A 14,227-nucleotide genomic window follows, 5' to 3' on the forward strand; every position below is an offset into this window, starting at 1 on the left:
GAGGAGAAAGAGCAGAGGGAAGGAAGGTAGAAGTAGGCAACATGATCACCCCCACACCACCATACACACCACTGACACATGCATCTGTTCCAGGGAGATAAGCCCCAAAGCAAATAGCCTGGGTCTGGCCTTAAAATGTTTTATTTTTGTCTGAATTTTCCAATACGGAGTCTTCTTAGGTTGTTAACAAAATGACTGACATCTCCACTTTGTTTTGTTGTGTGAACTCCTAGACAGATATCTGCACTCCCATTCACAAATAAAAATTAAACAAATAAACAAAAATAATGTCAGAAACAGCATTTTGGTCTCAAATGTTTTGGTCCCTTATAGTTAATGCTATCATGTTTTATTCTGACCTACTTAACAAAACTTACAGTTTACCAAGACTTGAAGTGATTAGTCATCATATCAAATTACCCATTGGGAAGGTATTTTATAAATTTTTAATAAGCTTTGTATAACTTATATTTCCAAATATCAAAATTCCTAAAATGTGCAGAAACCAAACTCCAGGTAATAAAGACTATGTATTATTCAGTTGATTTTTACAATATTTTTGCATATAAAATTATGATTCAAGTATATAAACAATCAAATCTAATGTTTTCGGTAAATTTAGAATAGTTTTTTGTTACAAAAGCAATATTTTTTTATAGAAATATTAGAAAATAAATTACTAAAATAACTAAATAAAATTTTAAAACTATAGGTCTATTTGTTAATTCTCTGTAGTGCATCTTCCCGGAATTTTTATGAACCCATCTGTCACTACCTCCTTATTGTATTTTATTTTATTTTGTAGACCTTATTTTAACCTGACATATATTGTGTATTTCTTTGCTTTATTATTTATGGTATGTTTCTCCCACCAGGATGGAAGCCTCTTAGGGGAAAGCACTTTGCCACTTTTGTTCACTGCTAATGTCTTCAGCCTCACACAGTGTCTGATGCATATTGGAAGTCCATAAAGATTCAATGAATGAATTAAAAAATGAATAGTTGGCACACACTAAGTATTTTAAAAGCTGATAGCATGTAAGTACACGCCAACCTACCTAGAGTCAGGGAGATGGCTAGCAGACTGAAACATCTTTCTTTTCCACCTCACTGTTCTTTACTCTGTCTGCTATTGGCTAAATTAGCCCATTACTTTGTGTTTGAACTCAGTAAATTTAGCTATAGGCAAATATACAGTTCACTTTCATTATGTGAGATATTGTAAAAATATAGATTTGGCGGGAAGTGAAAGGTGACTCCACAAATGGGAGGACTGTGCCCCATCAAGGTCAATGTGGACTGAAGGAGAATGGGAAAGGAAGCTGTGGAGCACACATGTGCCCATGCTCATGCCACAGTGGCAGTGCCTGAGCAGCTCTGTGCATCCCTCTGCTCTCAAGGACTACCCAGTACTGTCAGGTGGACACATAGCAACTGCCTCCTTCCCATCCCCACAGAGAAAGGGCTGAGGAATCAGAGTAACTTCTGCAGTAACTGAAGAAAGGAAAGTAAGATAAGCCCTTTCATGTTTTTCTTTACCCAACATCTGGACATTTTTTTCCCAGTTTCCCATTCACAAAGAGGAAATACGTTATAATTTAATAAAGACCCATTGGGTCATCACCCAATGCTAGAATAATTAGCATTAGTCTTCACCCAAGAAGACTAATGCTTCTTTCTGGCAATAGATTTAAAAGCTGATCTTGCAATTCCTTTTTATTCTTTTGGTGAGGATGTCCACAGTATAAAACAATTCCAGAGTGTGCCATTCTGATGGGGCATCAGGGTAATGATGGAGCTAGACATTTAAAAAACTTTCTTTGGGAATAATTTTGAACTTAAAGAAAAAATTACAATAGTCCCTTACTAATCTATAAAAAGAAGACATGCAACCCAACACCGAGAGAGAGAAGGAGAGAGAGAGAGAGAGAGAGAGAGAGAGAGAGAGAGAGAGAGAGAGAGAGAAGATCTGAACAGTCACTTCACCAAAGAAGATACAGAAATGGCAATAAGCACATGAAAAGATGCTGGACGTCATCAGTCATTAGGAAATGCTAAACCCAAAATAAGATGTCACTATACTTCAATCAGAATGATGAACATCAAAAAGACTGACAATACCAACTGCTGGCGAAGATATGGAGAAATGAAATCCTCCATGTACTGCTGGTAAGAATGCAGCAAAATGGTACAGTCTCTTTGGAAAATTATTTGGCAGTTAGTTAAAGAGCTAAACATACACTTATGACCCCAAAATTTCACTTGTTAAGTACCTACCCAAGAGAAGTGAAAAATATATGTCCACATAAAGACTTGTAGGTGGATGTTCACAGTAGCATTATTTATAATAATAAAACTAAAACCAGCCCTGACTGGGTGGCTCAGCTGGTTGGGCATCATCCTGCAAAGTGAAAGACTGCTGGTTCAATTTCCAGTCAGGGCACATGCCTGGGTTGCAGGTTTAGTCCCAGGCTGGGGCATGTGCAAGAGGCAACCAATTGATGTTTCTCTCTCATACATGAATGTTTCTCTACCTTTCTCCCTCCCTTCCCCTCTCTCAAAAAAAAAGTTAAATAAAATCCTTAAAAATAAATAACTAAATAAATACATACGTAAATCTAAAAACAATCCAAATGTCTATAAACAAAAAGTGATAGTATGCTGAATGAAAGTGTATATATAAATGATCACATATTATATGACTCCATTTATATGAAACCTCTAGAAAACCATCAATTTACTAAAATGTTTAAAATCAATGAATTTTACAAAATGTGAATTATATTCTAATAAATCTGTTTTTATAAATGGAAGCATATTCTAGATATTATCCTGTAATTTCTTTCTATTCAAAACCATAACTTGAAGAGATTTTCAGATCAGTATAGTAGCTCTTCCTCTTACTGTGGTTGTACAATGTGTCATTGTATAGGTGTGCCAAAGTTTAGATAGATAGCTGTTTAAAAAAATGCTCTTCTTCCCTCATTTAGTCCAAAGGCCCTGGAGATATTCCAGCTGTTCCTGTGCTCAGATTTAAAAGCTACAAATTTCCTCCTTTCATTCCTCAAAACCTCTAGAGCGCCCTTTAGCAGATGCTAAAGTTGCCATACCCATATCCCCTCAGTGCCCACCATTCCCATACATGTCAAGGGTTCCCACTGCAATTACTTGTAGCAAGAGCATACTTGATTCACTCATGGGTATACCAGAAGACCAGGGAGTCACTGTCCCTTGGAAAGGTCCTCACCAATGATACATACGGGTTGGTGGATACATATCCCAACATCCCCACTCCTTCAGTGAAACAACTCTGAAGTGAAGACAACACCATCTTTCAGAGCTCTTCAGATGACCATAATGCTCATTAACACACTTGCTTTCCCTTCCCTGTCTCATTTCCCCACCCCCCACCACTTTTTCCTAGAATTATCTACCAAATAAATTAGTTGCATCAAAATCCTTGTTTCAGCCCTGGCTGCTGTAGCTCAGTGGATTGAGCATGGGCCTGCGAACCACACGATTGTGATTTGATTCCCAGTCAGGGCACATGCCTGGGTTGCAGGCCAGTTCCTGGTTCCCAGCAGGGGATGCACAAGAGGCAATCATACATTAATATTTCTCTCCCTCTCTCTCTTCCCTTCCCCTCTAAAGATAAATAAATAAAATCTTTAAAAAATAAATCTTTAAAAAAATTCTTGTTTCAGGGTTTACTTTGAGGGAACCCCCCAAAATCAGTAATACTTACTGATTGTCTCATAGTCTGGTTCTTTATGTGGACATAAAAAAGCCCACAGGCAATTAAAAGTACTAGTAAGGTGTGTGATTTCATTAATGGGTTACTTAGAATGCTCTTCTGGGCCACAGTAGGTGCCAATGTTAAGATGCTAACATCAAAGTTTGTATTCACTTGCTTGCTTGCTTGGCCAATGCATGGACCAAGTATAAATAACTTACAAGTGTTTGGAAAGATGTTTAATCATTCAGACCACAGGGCCAAGAACACAACAGTCAAGCCACTCTTAGCATATGCTTTATGACTTATAACTCACAAAAAACATAAAACTGCAAGTCTTTGCCATGCTAATTTGGAAAAGTCCTGTAAATTTATGGCTGCAAATTCCAACCAACATGAAAGATTTGCCTCCTCCTTCCAGCTGGATTGTACTCATGCCAGACAAGAGAACCAAGGTACTGAGAGAAGCAAAGAAATGACATTTTTGCAGAATTCAAATCCATCTCCTAAAACATAGGAAAATATACATATCAATGTAATTGATAATTTATTCATCCACTTATTGCTCCTATTTCATTCTGTAGAGCCTGAGCAACTGGTATACACAGATACCAAGTTTAAGCAAGGTGGTAACAAGTTGTCATTGCAAAAGAAACAAGCTCAAGAACTCCAGACACTTCATTAGTCCACTGTGAACAAAGCTATGGTATTNAACCAAGGTACTGAGAGAAGCAAAGAAATGACATTTTTGCAGAATTCAAATCCATCTCCTAAAACATAGGAAAATATACATATCAATGTAATTGATAATTTATTCATCCACTTGTTGCTCCTATTTCATTCTGTAGAGCCTGAGCAACTGGTATACACAGATACCAAGTTTAAGAAAGGTGGTAACAAGTTGTCATTGCAAAAGAAACAAGCTCAAGAACTCCAGACACTTCATTAGTCCACTGTGAACAAAGCTATGGTATTTGATAAGGCAACAATCCTCAGCTGCGGGTCTGAATAACAAAGAAGTTTGAGAACCTGAGGATGTGCAGCTTTTAATAACCATGTCATCTCCCATTAATAACAAATTAGGATATCACTAAGCAGTTGGAATTATGCCAAAGAGATAACTAAAACTGGCACTGGTAAAGGCTTTCAAATTTCACATTATATTTGCCCAATCTGGCAGAAGGCAGAGGAAGCACGGCAGAGTGCCTTTTGATTCTAAGCAAATACCAATAATAAGAACTTCCCCGGGAAAGGCAGAATATACCTCTTTGCCTCTTGGTTGGGTTTGGCCATGTGACTTGCTTTGGTCAATTTAATAACGCAGAAGGGTTAGTTAAGGAGCTTCTTGGGTTTCCACCTGCACCCTGTGCCTCTGTCGTGGTCACAAGAAGAGCCTCCTTCAGGCTGCCTCAGCCCACAAACCTGGACTTAGAATGTTCTCAGGTGGAGTAGGCCTGAACTTGGACCTCAGTGAAAAGCTAAGCCTCACTGGACCTGTATAGGAAGCAGAGCCACCCAGCTATGCCCAGCCTGGATCTGCTACCACCCACGCATTAACAGTAGCCCAACCCAGATCAGCCAAACCCCAGCCAACCTTTACTTTGTGAGCTAAATAAATGCTTATTATGAATCTGCCTATTGACTTCAAGGTGCTCTGTTACACAGTGAAAACTGATTCAGGGAACAAAGGGAAAGTACAGGAAGCCAAAGGGAATAATGAACAACATTTTTCCACTTCCCTTCCCTGGACAAATGGTGACAACATACAGGACACAATTACGAAGTTCACGATTACTTTTTAAAAGCCTCCATGATTTTTTAAAAATTACCCCAATTCTGTGTCCTTTAGTGGGACAATTTCATAATATATGAAATACATAGCTTCCCCCAGACCCCAGTAAGATTGAGCCCCAGTTGCCCACAGTAATCACCTGTTCATGGTCGCAACCTGTATGGCCCATCTCCCTTCCTTATCCCACCCCTCAACTCCCTTACTTTGTTTCTGGAATCATTGCCCCTTTGAATACCTGCTCCCTAATTCGTGACCCAAACTAAGACACAGCTCCTTTTTATAAATAATGAACATCCATTCAGCATTTCAATGTGCCAGACACTGCAACAAACAGATCACTTCACCTCTGTGTGTCTCAGTTTTCTCATCTATAAAATGGGGATGAGACAAAAATAGCACTCTTGTGAGGAAAGAACATGAAACATGCCTAGGACATGACCCAACTTTAGCTACCTTTCAATAAATGCTGTTATTTTCAAGCAAGACTTGATTCTCTTTATGATTATAGGTTTCTAAGCTGCATCTGCTAGTGTTAGAAAGAACAGGGTAGATGGAAAAACAGAGAATGAAGAGAAAAGGAATGAATTACATCTTCAAAAAAAAAACTTTAAAATCTTAGTCAGTTGATGGCAGCACCAGCCCTTAACTAAACAGTGAACATGGAGAACAGAGCTAAAATTAAGCATCCTCTACCATATAGTCAGGGATATTCTGCTGCACGGAGGGAGAAGACACCTAAGAATCAGAGGAGGTAAAGAAGGAGTATCCAGTGGGAGAATCTGGTGGGGTTGTGCTCATTGGTGCAGGTAACTAAGGCATGGGGGAGATTTCCAGAGGAACTGCCCTGAGAATATTTCCAATGGCTCAGCAGTACTCCAGGTCTAGCACAGGAAACTGGGCCAGGGATCCCAAGGACATGGAATAAGAAAAACTACAGAACCAGCACTACCCAGCTATCCCTCTTCGAATCCCAAGGACAACAGGTGGCCAGAAAAAAACACCAATAAGACAACCACAAGAATGTAACCACTCTTCCACTTCCTAGGAAAAATGTCTCATCTCCCATCTAACCACTACTTTCCAGCAGATGTCTGAACCCCTGTTCCGCATTCGCAGCTGATCAAGGTTTGGCTGATATAAGGCCTTCCTGGGTGGTGGTAATGAGCAACACTGCCGTCTTGCCCCCCCCCCACCCAACAGGCAACGATGGTGGCCAAGCAACACAACAAAAGAAATCAATCCACCTGAAGTGGAAAATTCCACTTCGGAAACTTCCAAAAACCTACCTTTTCCACAAAGCCTGCTTTTTCACACAAGTCCATTTTATCCCCACCTCTGTTACAGAACAGACCTGGTGCCAGGGGTTAGGGGGGAACAATATACTATTAGCAAATGGACCCCTCCTTGTGCTCTGGGGTCCCCTCTCCCCATACTAAGTTTGTCTTGCCTGCCACCAGGGAAAGACGTCTCTCAATGCCAGAGATTGGTGAAAAGGAAAGAAGTTATTTATTTAAAAAGTTATACAGACTTAGAGTAATGACTTAATGTCTTCATTAAAATACTTAACATCTTTTAGAATACCCACATACACACACAGTCCTTCCTGCTCCTCCAGGATCTCCAGTTAATCCAAAACCACGTGGCACCTTCTCATGGCCCACCAACAAGAGTCATTTCACCTTTTTCCTTCCCAGCTAGGTCTCTTCTGCTTCCTAAGTGATGTGGCAAAAGGGAGCACCCCAAAGCTACGGAGTCCCGACTCTTGCCAAAGCCACATAGTCCCAACCCTCCAGCATGGCTGCTGCACCTCGGTTTAAATCCCAGCGCCAATCTTTCTCTGCAGCCCCATTTTCAATTCCTCCCACAATCGGCTATACTTGCCAGCATTCCCATATTTTTCCAGCTTTACTGGGTTGTCATAGTAAGTCCAGGCAGGCATGGCCCCACAGTGTGGAGCCAATCATCTCCAAGCTCTCACACAAGCACTGTAACCAGGGGGAGTTGCCTCCCATTTACATCCTGCGTAGAAGTCACTCCTATCCCCTGCCTCAAGGCAGGGCCACAGCTATTTAACATATCCATGAAACCAGGTAAAACTTATAGATATGTTAAATGACCATGCCTGAGGTTATTTGCAAAACTGTTGCTATGCAAAACAATTCTCAATGGCCCTGCTCCATGTGTCCCATTGCCCAGTTCAGAACTGCAGGGGTGAGGACATCCCATATTTGTTAATATTTCCTGGACACCCTGAGTTCTGGACCCCATTACAAATCCCTATTTGGGGTTCCCCTCGCTGCACCCTGTTACAACCTTATAATAATAGCCAAGCAGAACCAGCCCCTGAGTTCGGAGGAGCCTTCCTTTCCTCTGTGCTGCCTCCCTGGTTCTTGAACATAAGCTTAATAAAATCTGTCTGGAAATTTCTCTGGGGCTTCCTCTCGATTTCTATCTTGGGAAACCCAAGAACCTCAACGGTGACAATACTTGGGTGTGGGGGCAGAGAATCAGGCTTGTTCTAAACACTATCAGAACACCGCTTGGGGCAGGAGAAATAGGGCTCTCACATCTGGTCTCTGGGGGCCTCCCAACTCAGTCGGGGGAGAAAATGGGTCACCAAGCTGGGGTTAAAAATTACCCACTCTGATAACCCAGGGGAAGGTAGGGACTTCCCACAGGTGGGTGATCCTCACTGCCGGCTGATGAATTCTCTGCAGTGATGTCATCCCATCAGCCTCACCTTTCCAATATCACTTAGATCTCAGTCCAAAGTGTGACAGCAAGTGGGAGGGATTAAACCCCATTTGCTGTGATTACACACTGTTGGACAGCCATTTCTGTCCAACCTGCAGGCACCATTTAGTGTGATGTTCCATGCAGTGCACTGTGAATCACAGCCCAGCTTCAAACCACACAGCCCAGCTTCAAACCCCACCTTTGCCACTGTCCAACTGTGTCATCTAGGGTAAGTTACTTAACTGCTTAGGACACAGTCTCCCTATCTGTAAAGTGTCGATAATGATCCACTCTTATAGGGTTACTGGAGTGATAAAATGTGACAATAAATGCAGTAATATTGTCAGGAGGCCAATAGTGTCATAAGTCAAAGCCTTCCTGAAAATCTATGGGGGGAAAAATGACAGGAATCATTTGATCTTTCCCCTCCCTTTGATGGTCCTCCAACTTTTCCAGCAAACAAAATCCATCAGACAAACCATGCAGAACTTAAAGCTTCAGGGGCAGGAAGTAAGTAGGACTAATGCTATTATTTCAGGTTTATCAAATGTAGTGGCCTCTTTCTACTGAGCTAGACACAAAGTGGCTGCTTTGTGCTTAACTTCTGACCTGCCTGCCATGGCCTCATGGCCTGCCACTCCCAGCTGAAAATGAAAGAGAAAGGAATAGCAAAGAAAAAGAAACTCTGTACTACCAACCTTGTGCTTTCCTACCCTCTATTTCAATCTTCCCCTTTTACAGATGTAGGCAGATGGAAAGCAGGGAAAATCATCCATGATACCTCTATTCCATGTCCATCTCAGCCTCTTCTTGCTCTTCTCTTTTCTCAATCAGTTCCAGTTTTTTTGTCAGTTATAAATCCCACAAACGGTTTACCTTCTACCATTTCCATTGTAATTTTGATTCCCTCAGTACAATACTTGCATCTTACTTGCAAAGATGACCACAATTTTCTGACCTCCTTGTATGTCTACTCTTTGCAAGGTGGCTTTGAAACTCCTCACATCAAGGCCTATTTCTCATAGAGATGAGTCTATGTCAAAAGAGATTGGTCTAATCCTCATCTCTTGAATCTGGACTGGCCTATGACTTGCTCTGGCCAACAGAATGTGGCAGAAGCGGCACTGTGCTACTCTCAAGCTTTAGCCTCAGGATGCCACGCATATTCACTCTCTTGGAGCCCTGATTAACCTGTTGGAGGATGAGAGACATGTAGGGCTGAAGCGAGTCAAACCACAGAGACCATCCTTGACCAGTTAGCTCCTGGCCAACCTGGAAGCTGACTGAAGACTCATGAGTCAGCCCACCTCACCTAGCCAAACCAGCTGAGCCCAGCCTAAACTGCCAACCTGCAGAATCATTAACTATAAAAATGGCTGCTATTTGAAGCTACTAAGTTTTGGAGTGGTTTGTCAGGTGGCGTAAGCTAACTGGTAGATTAGGAAATAATAATACAATTAAAGATCAAAACTTATGTAATATTTTGCCTGCATTTACTTATCCTTCTCAGTTTAAAAACTTCTTATGTTCTAGTCCTACTGTCATGTCCATTATCATTAGAGCCTTATACCTACTAAGCATGGGGCAAGTGCCGAACATTCTGGACAATGTAAAGACAGAGTTGTTCAAGCAGCTGCCATGATAGGCATAGATAGTTATAAATACAAGGTGAAAGACACAAGTGCCACCAATCCTATGACAAAGGCTGACCAGAATGAAAGCATATCATATTTCAATATTCATACCAAGGTCAATTCTCCAATTTCACATCGGAAAGTATTTTCCCCTTGCATAACAATCCGGTGAAAAATAGTGTCTCAGAGCCCTGCCAGTTCCTGTTATTGTTTAGTGTACCATTGCATTTTATTGAAGTTATTTATTTATAAAAGTCATAAACAAAGATATTTTATCTAACAGGAAAGACAGGGGAAGCAAAGAAGAAACCTCTGACCTCAAAAAAAAAAAACCCCCTGTCGCATCAAGATTAGACTCATGCCCAGAATCCTGCACTTCTTTATCTTATCATTATCAAGAAAATTCACAAATAATGCTCTTTGGTGTTTATTTAACTTGCAGTTATTTATTTATTTTTAAACATTTTATTTATTTATCTTTAGAGGGGAAGGGAAGGAGAGAAATATCAATGTATGGTTGCCCTCAGGCATCCCCCACTGGGAACTGGTCCGCAACTCAGGCATGTGCCCTGACTGGGAATCAAATCATAATCCTTTGGTTCACGGGCCCACGCTCAATCCACTGAACTACACCAGCCAGGGCAACTCGCATCTATTTATTGCTTGCCACAAGTCAGAGTCTGTGATAGAAAAAATGAGAAACATGTGACACAGACCAAGCCCTGGCCTCAAGGAGCCTGAAGTTAAACAAGAAACAAACACTGATGATAAAGAAGCTTTCGACTGCAGAAATGATTACTACTTTACATGACACAAAAAAGTGTCTCTTGTAACCAGAGCAGAAACCATGGAATCTAAGCTCATGGAGAGACGGCAGACAGCTTCCTGAGAGAATTGTGTGTTTAAGCCATAACCAACAGATTGATCTAGGGTTCAAATTAAGAAAACAGAGTCACAACAGACTATGTAAAGATAATTCTCCAAAGCTACTTTCTTGTCCTCTTACTTCAAATGGGTTTGCTTTCTGTAAGAGTTGTATCTGAGGGATAGCAAGGTCCCCAGCTCCTGATTCAGAAGGATCAGGAGGTTGGGACAGGGTGGATCTCAGAAGCTTAGCATCAGTGAGGCCTGAGTTCAAATCCCATCTGCTTGTGTGCCTTGGGTGAGTCACTTCATCTCACTTGGCCTCCATTCTCTTTGAGTGTAATGACACCTACGGTGAGTGGTACTGCAGTGGATTTAAATGAGATCATACAAAAACAATGACAATGTTTATTTTGCTCCTGACCCTGCTGTGGAAGTAGTGCTCAGTGGGATGCTTCATCAAAGCCAGCTTTGATTTTGCCAGCTTTGGACAGCCAGCTGTCCCAGCTCCACTCACCACCAATGTGGGCAGCACCGAGGCTGGGGCCAGAAACCTTCAAAGTCTTGCTGACAGGTCAGTGGGACTTAGCTGAGCTGTTAGCTGGAACACCTCCATGTAGCCTTTCTAGGGGGCCTGGGTTTCCTCACATCATGGTGGCTGGTCTCAGAGGCAATCATCCAAAGAACATGAGAGAGCCAGGTGGGCACCACATCATCTTTGCTGATCTCCACTTCGAAGTCACTCAGTATCACTTCTGCCACATTATCTCTGTCAAGGCAGTCACCCATATTCCACCAAGGGAAGGAAAAGTAAAGTTCCCAGCTTGAGGGGGCATGGGATGGTTCAGGAAAATCAGCACCATTGCTCTGGCCACTTTTGGAAAATATCCTCTCTTCCAGTGACCTACAGTGATATCCCTTTCACGCAAATTCCCTTTCGATGTGGAGATCTATGATTATACGAAAAAATCATAGATGAAAATTGGGGATGAGAGGAAAGGTAAGAGATGTATGAGAAAAGGAGTAAAGCTTTTTGTTGGGACAGGGCCTCATCATCATGACTGTTCTCTCTCAGTCATCAAACAGGTTTTCTGCGTCCTCTGATGTCCCCATGTCTAAGATATAGGCAACATCAGTGTCCACATGGTGCTATTGTGAGAACTGAATAAACTAATCAATTAAACTGCTTAGAGCCATGCCTGGCTCATAGTGCTCCATGAATGTGAGCAGTTGTATTTTATGCTCTTGAGGTTCCTGAACTCTCCTGATCATGGCTTGGCCATGATTCAGAGAGCCAATGCATTATAAATTAAATCCTTTGGATAATCTGGAAACAGGGAAACATCTGGCTCTCTGAAGAAAGAAGTCACATCCACACCAACAGAACCAAGCTAGAGCACACAACATTTTCATTCTGTTGAAGAACTTGGAAATGAAAAGCAGTCCATGGGTTGTCACACATTGGGTTATATAATCTTGTTACATACCCTTGATGCCAGCATCTCTTCTCATCTCCCAAATTAGTTCAGCCCAACCTCCCCAGCATCTTAAAGGGCTTGCTCATATTATCTTTTCCAGTAGAAGTTCAAAAGTCCAGATTTCTTGTGTCCATCTACAACACACAGAATAAAATATTTAGGGTTTCTTAGGCATTTTTAAAAATACATTATGAATGCTCACATAGAAAACTTGCTCCCTCATGTGGCTCTGGGAGGAGGCACTGATAGATGGGAGTATAATGAATGGCCTTGCCACTCTATTCTGACCCCTCCTCCCCTCCTCTGGACCAGGCAACTGAAGAGGGGACCTTCTTTCCCAGAGTGTTCTCTAAATCTCTATGCCAATGCTCAGATTTCTAAAACTCCAAATAGTCTTCCACTTAAAAGAAAGGAACTAATCAGCAATGATTAGTCAATTTCTATTTTCTATCAATTAAGTTCAACTTGTTTATTTCTTTACCCCTTGCATCAAATTAGCTCATACAAATTTAAACAGTCCTTGCAATCTACTAGTCTAGGATTTAGAGATAAAACTAACCTGAATATAAAATTACCAAATTATAATCTATTTGTTTTTTTGCATCAACACCATAATTTTCAAAATTAAGTACATAAATGCAGTCATCTAACTTGCAAACAATCAGAAAACCAAGCACAAATACAAGATCAAAGTTCAAGTTCCCTTTGACCATCATCACTAACACCTGTAGCCTAGATCCTTCTCAGAGGTGAACACTGTTATAATTTGGTATTACATCTTTACAGATTTGTGCATTCAAATATTCAGTCTCTCTCTGTGTCTTGTTTCTTTTCTAAATTAATACTTATCATGTGTCATCCTGCACTTAGCTTGTTTCATTCTCAAGACATCTTATCTTTTTTTAATGATCTCATTCAAAAAACTCATTAATATTTCACAGTCCCAACTCCTCCATCAGGCTGTATAACTGAACTCTGACCTTCTCTCCTGATATACTCTCTGGCTGGTGTTACACACCCTTACCCTTTGCCTAATTCTCCAGATATGAATTTCTAGCTTGGAATAGCCTCTCTGCCCCTTTGTATTTGAGAACACCAGCTCTCAAGCCTGAAGGCAACACTCTTCATCTCAACTCTCAGCTGAGAACTTCAGATAAAGTACTTCACCTTACTTTCTTGGGTTCCCTATGAGTTAGGTGGAGTGACTGCAATAACACCCACCCCAAGGGGTGTTCTAGGAATCAAGTAAAATCGTCCATGGAAAGCATTGTCCCATTATAGGGTACTTAGAAATTACTTAATAAATCACCAACATTAGTCATTGTCATCATCATCATCTTCTTTTGGGGGTAATAATTTAAATCCCAACACTTTTTCCTAATTCAGATTTTCCTCTGAACTTGAACTTCACATATCGACAGGGCTACTAAAAAATAACCCAAGCAAAATTTAAGCTCCATTTCTATTGCTTCACAACATCTTCTCATCTTTGCTGCTAGACAGAGAAGAACTTGGGTTAACTTACTGGCCCAGAGTACTGAGTGTGAGCTGCTGTCACAAAGAGCGAAGGGGCCCTGGCTGGTGTAGCTCAGTGGATTGAGTGCGGGCCTGCGAACCAGAGGATTGAGGTTCGATTCCCAGTCAGGGCACATGCCTGGGTTGTAGTCCAGTTCCCTGCAGGCCAATTCCCAGCAGGGGACACACAAAAGGCAACCACACATTGATGTTTCTCTCCCTCTCTCCTTCCCCTCTAAAGATAAATAAATAAATAAAATCTTTAAAAAAAAAAAAAAAGAGCAAAGGGGGCCAGGAGCAAGGGAAGGTTATCCTTTCGAGGCTTAAAAATCTAGCTCTTCCTCCAACGCATTGTTTATACTACCATATTAAATAAGTATGCACAAATAAAATAACTAAATGCCTTATTCTAATGATCTTGTACAACTATATCAAGCAAAATTATAAATTAAATTACAAGAAGGTAAACACTACA

General features: G+C 41.1%; 1 protein-coding gene across 3 annotated transcripts in view; it reads right to left on the bottom strand.

Moving 5' to 3' along the window:
• RIN2 (Ras and Rab interactor 2) overlaps window positions 1–14,227 on the bottom strand; it is a 241,542-nt gene that overhangs the window by 167,796 nt on the left and 59,519 nt on the right. For all 3 annotated transcript variants that reach the window (XM_037057024.1, XM_037057028.1, XM_037057025.1), the window contains exon 2: window positions 12,247–12,371. In XM_037057024.1, coding sequence (XP_036912919.1) covers window positions 12,247–12,261 — 15 coding nt within the window. In that variant the 5' untranslated portion in view covers window positions 12,262–12,371. The remainder of the gene's footprint in view (window positions 1–12,246; window positions 12,372–14,227) is intronic.

This window comes from Sturnira hondurensis, unplaced genomic scaffold, assembly GCF_014824575.4.
Source record: "Sturnira hondurensis isolate 20B ecotype Veracruz unplaced genomic scaffold, ASM1482457v3 Scaffold0009244, whole genome shotgun sequence".
NCBI classification, from domain to species: domain Eukaryota; kingdom Metazoa; phylum Chordata; class Mammalia; order Chiroptera; family Phyllostomidae; genus Sturnira; species Sturnira hondurensis.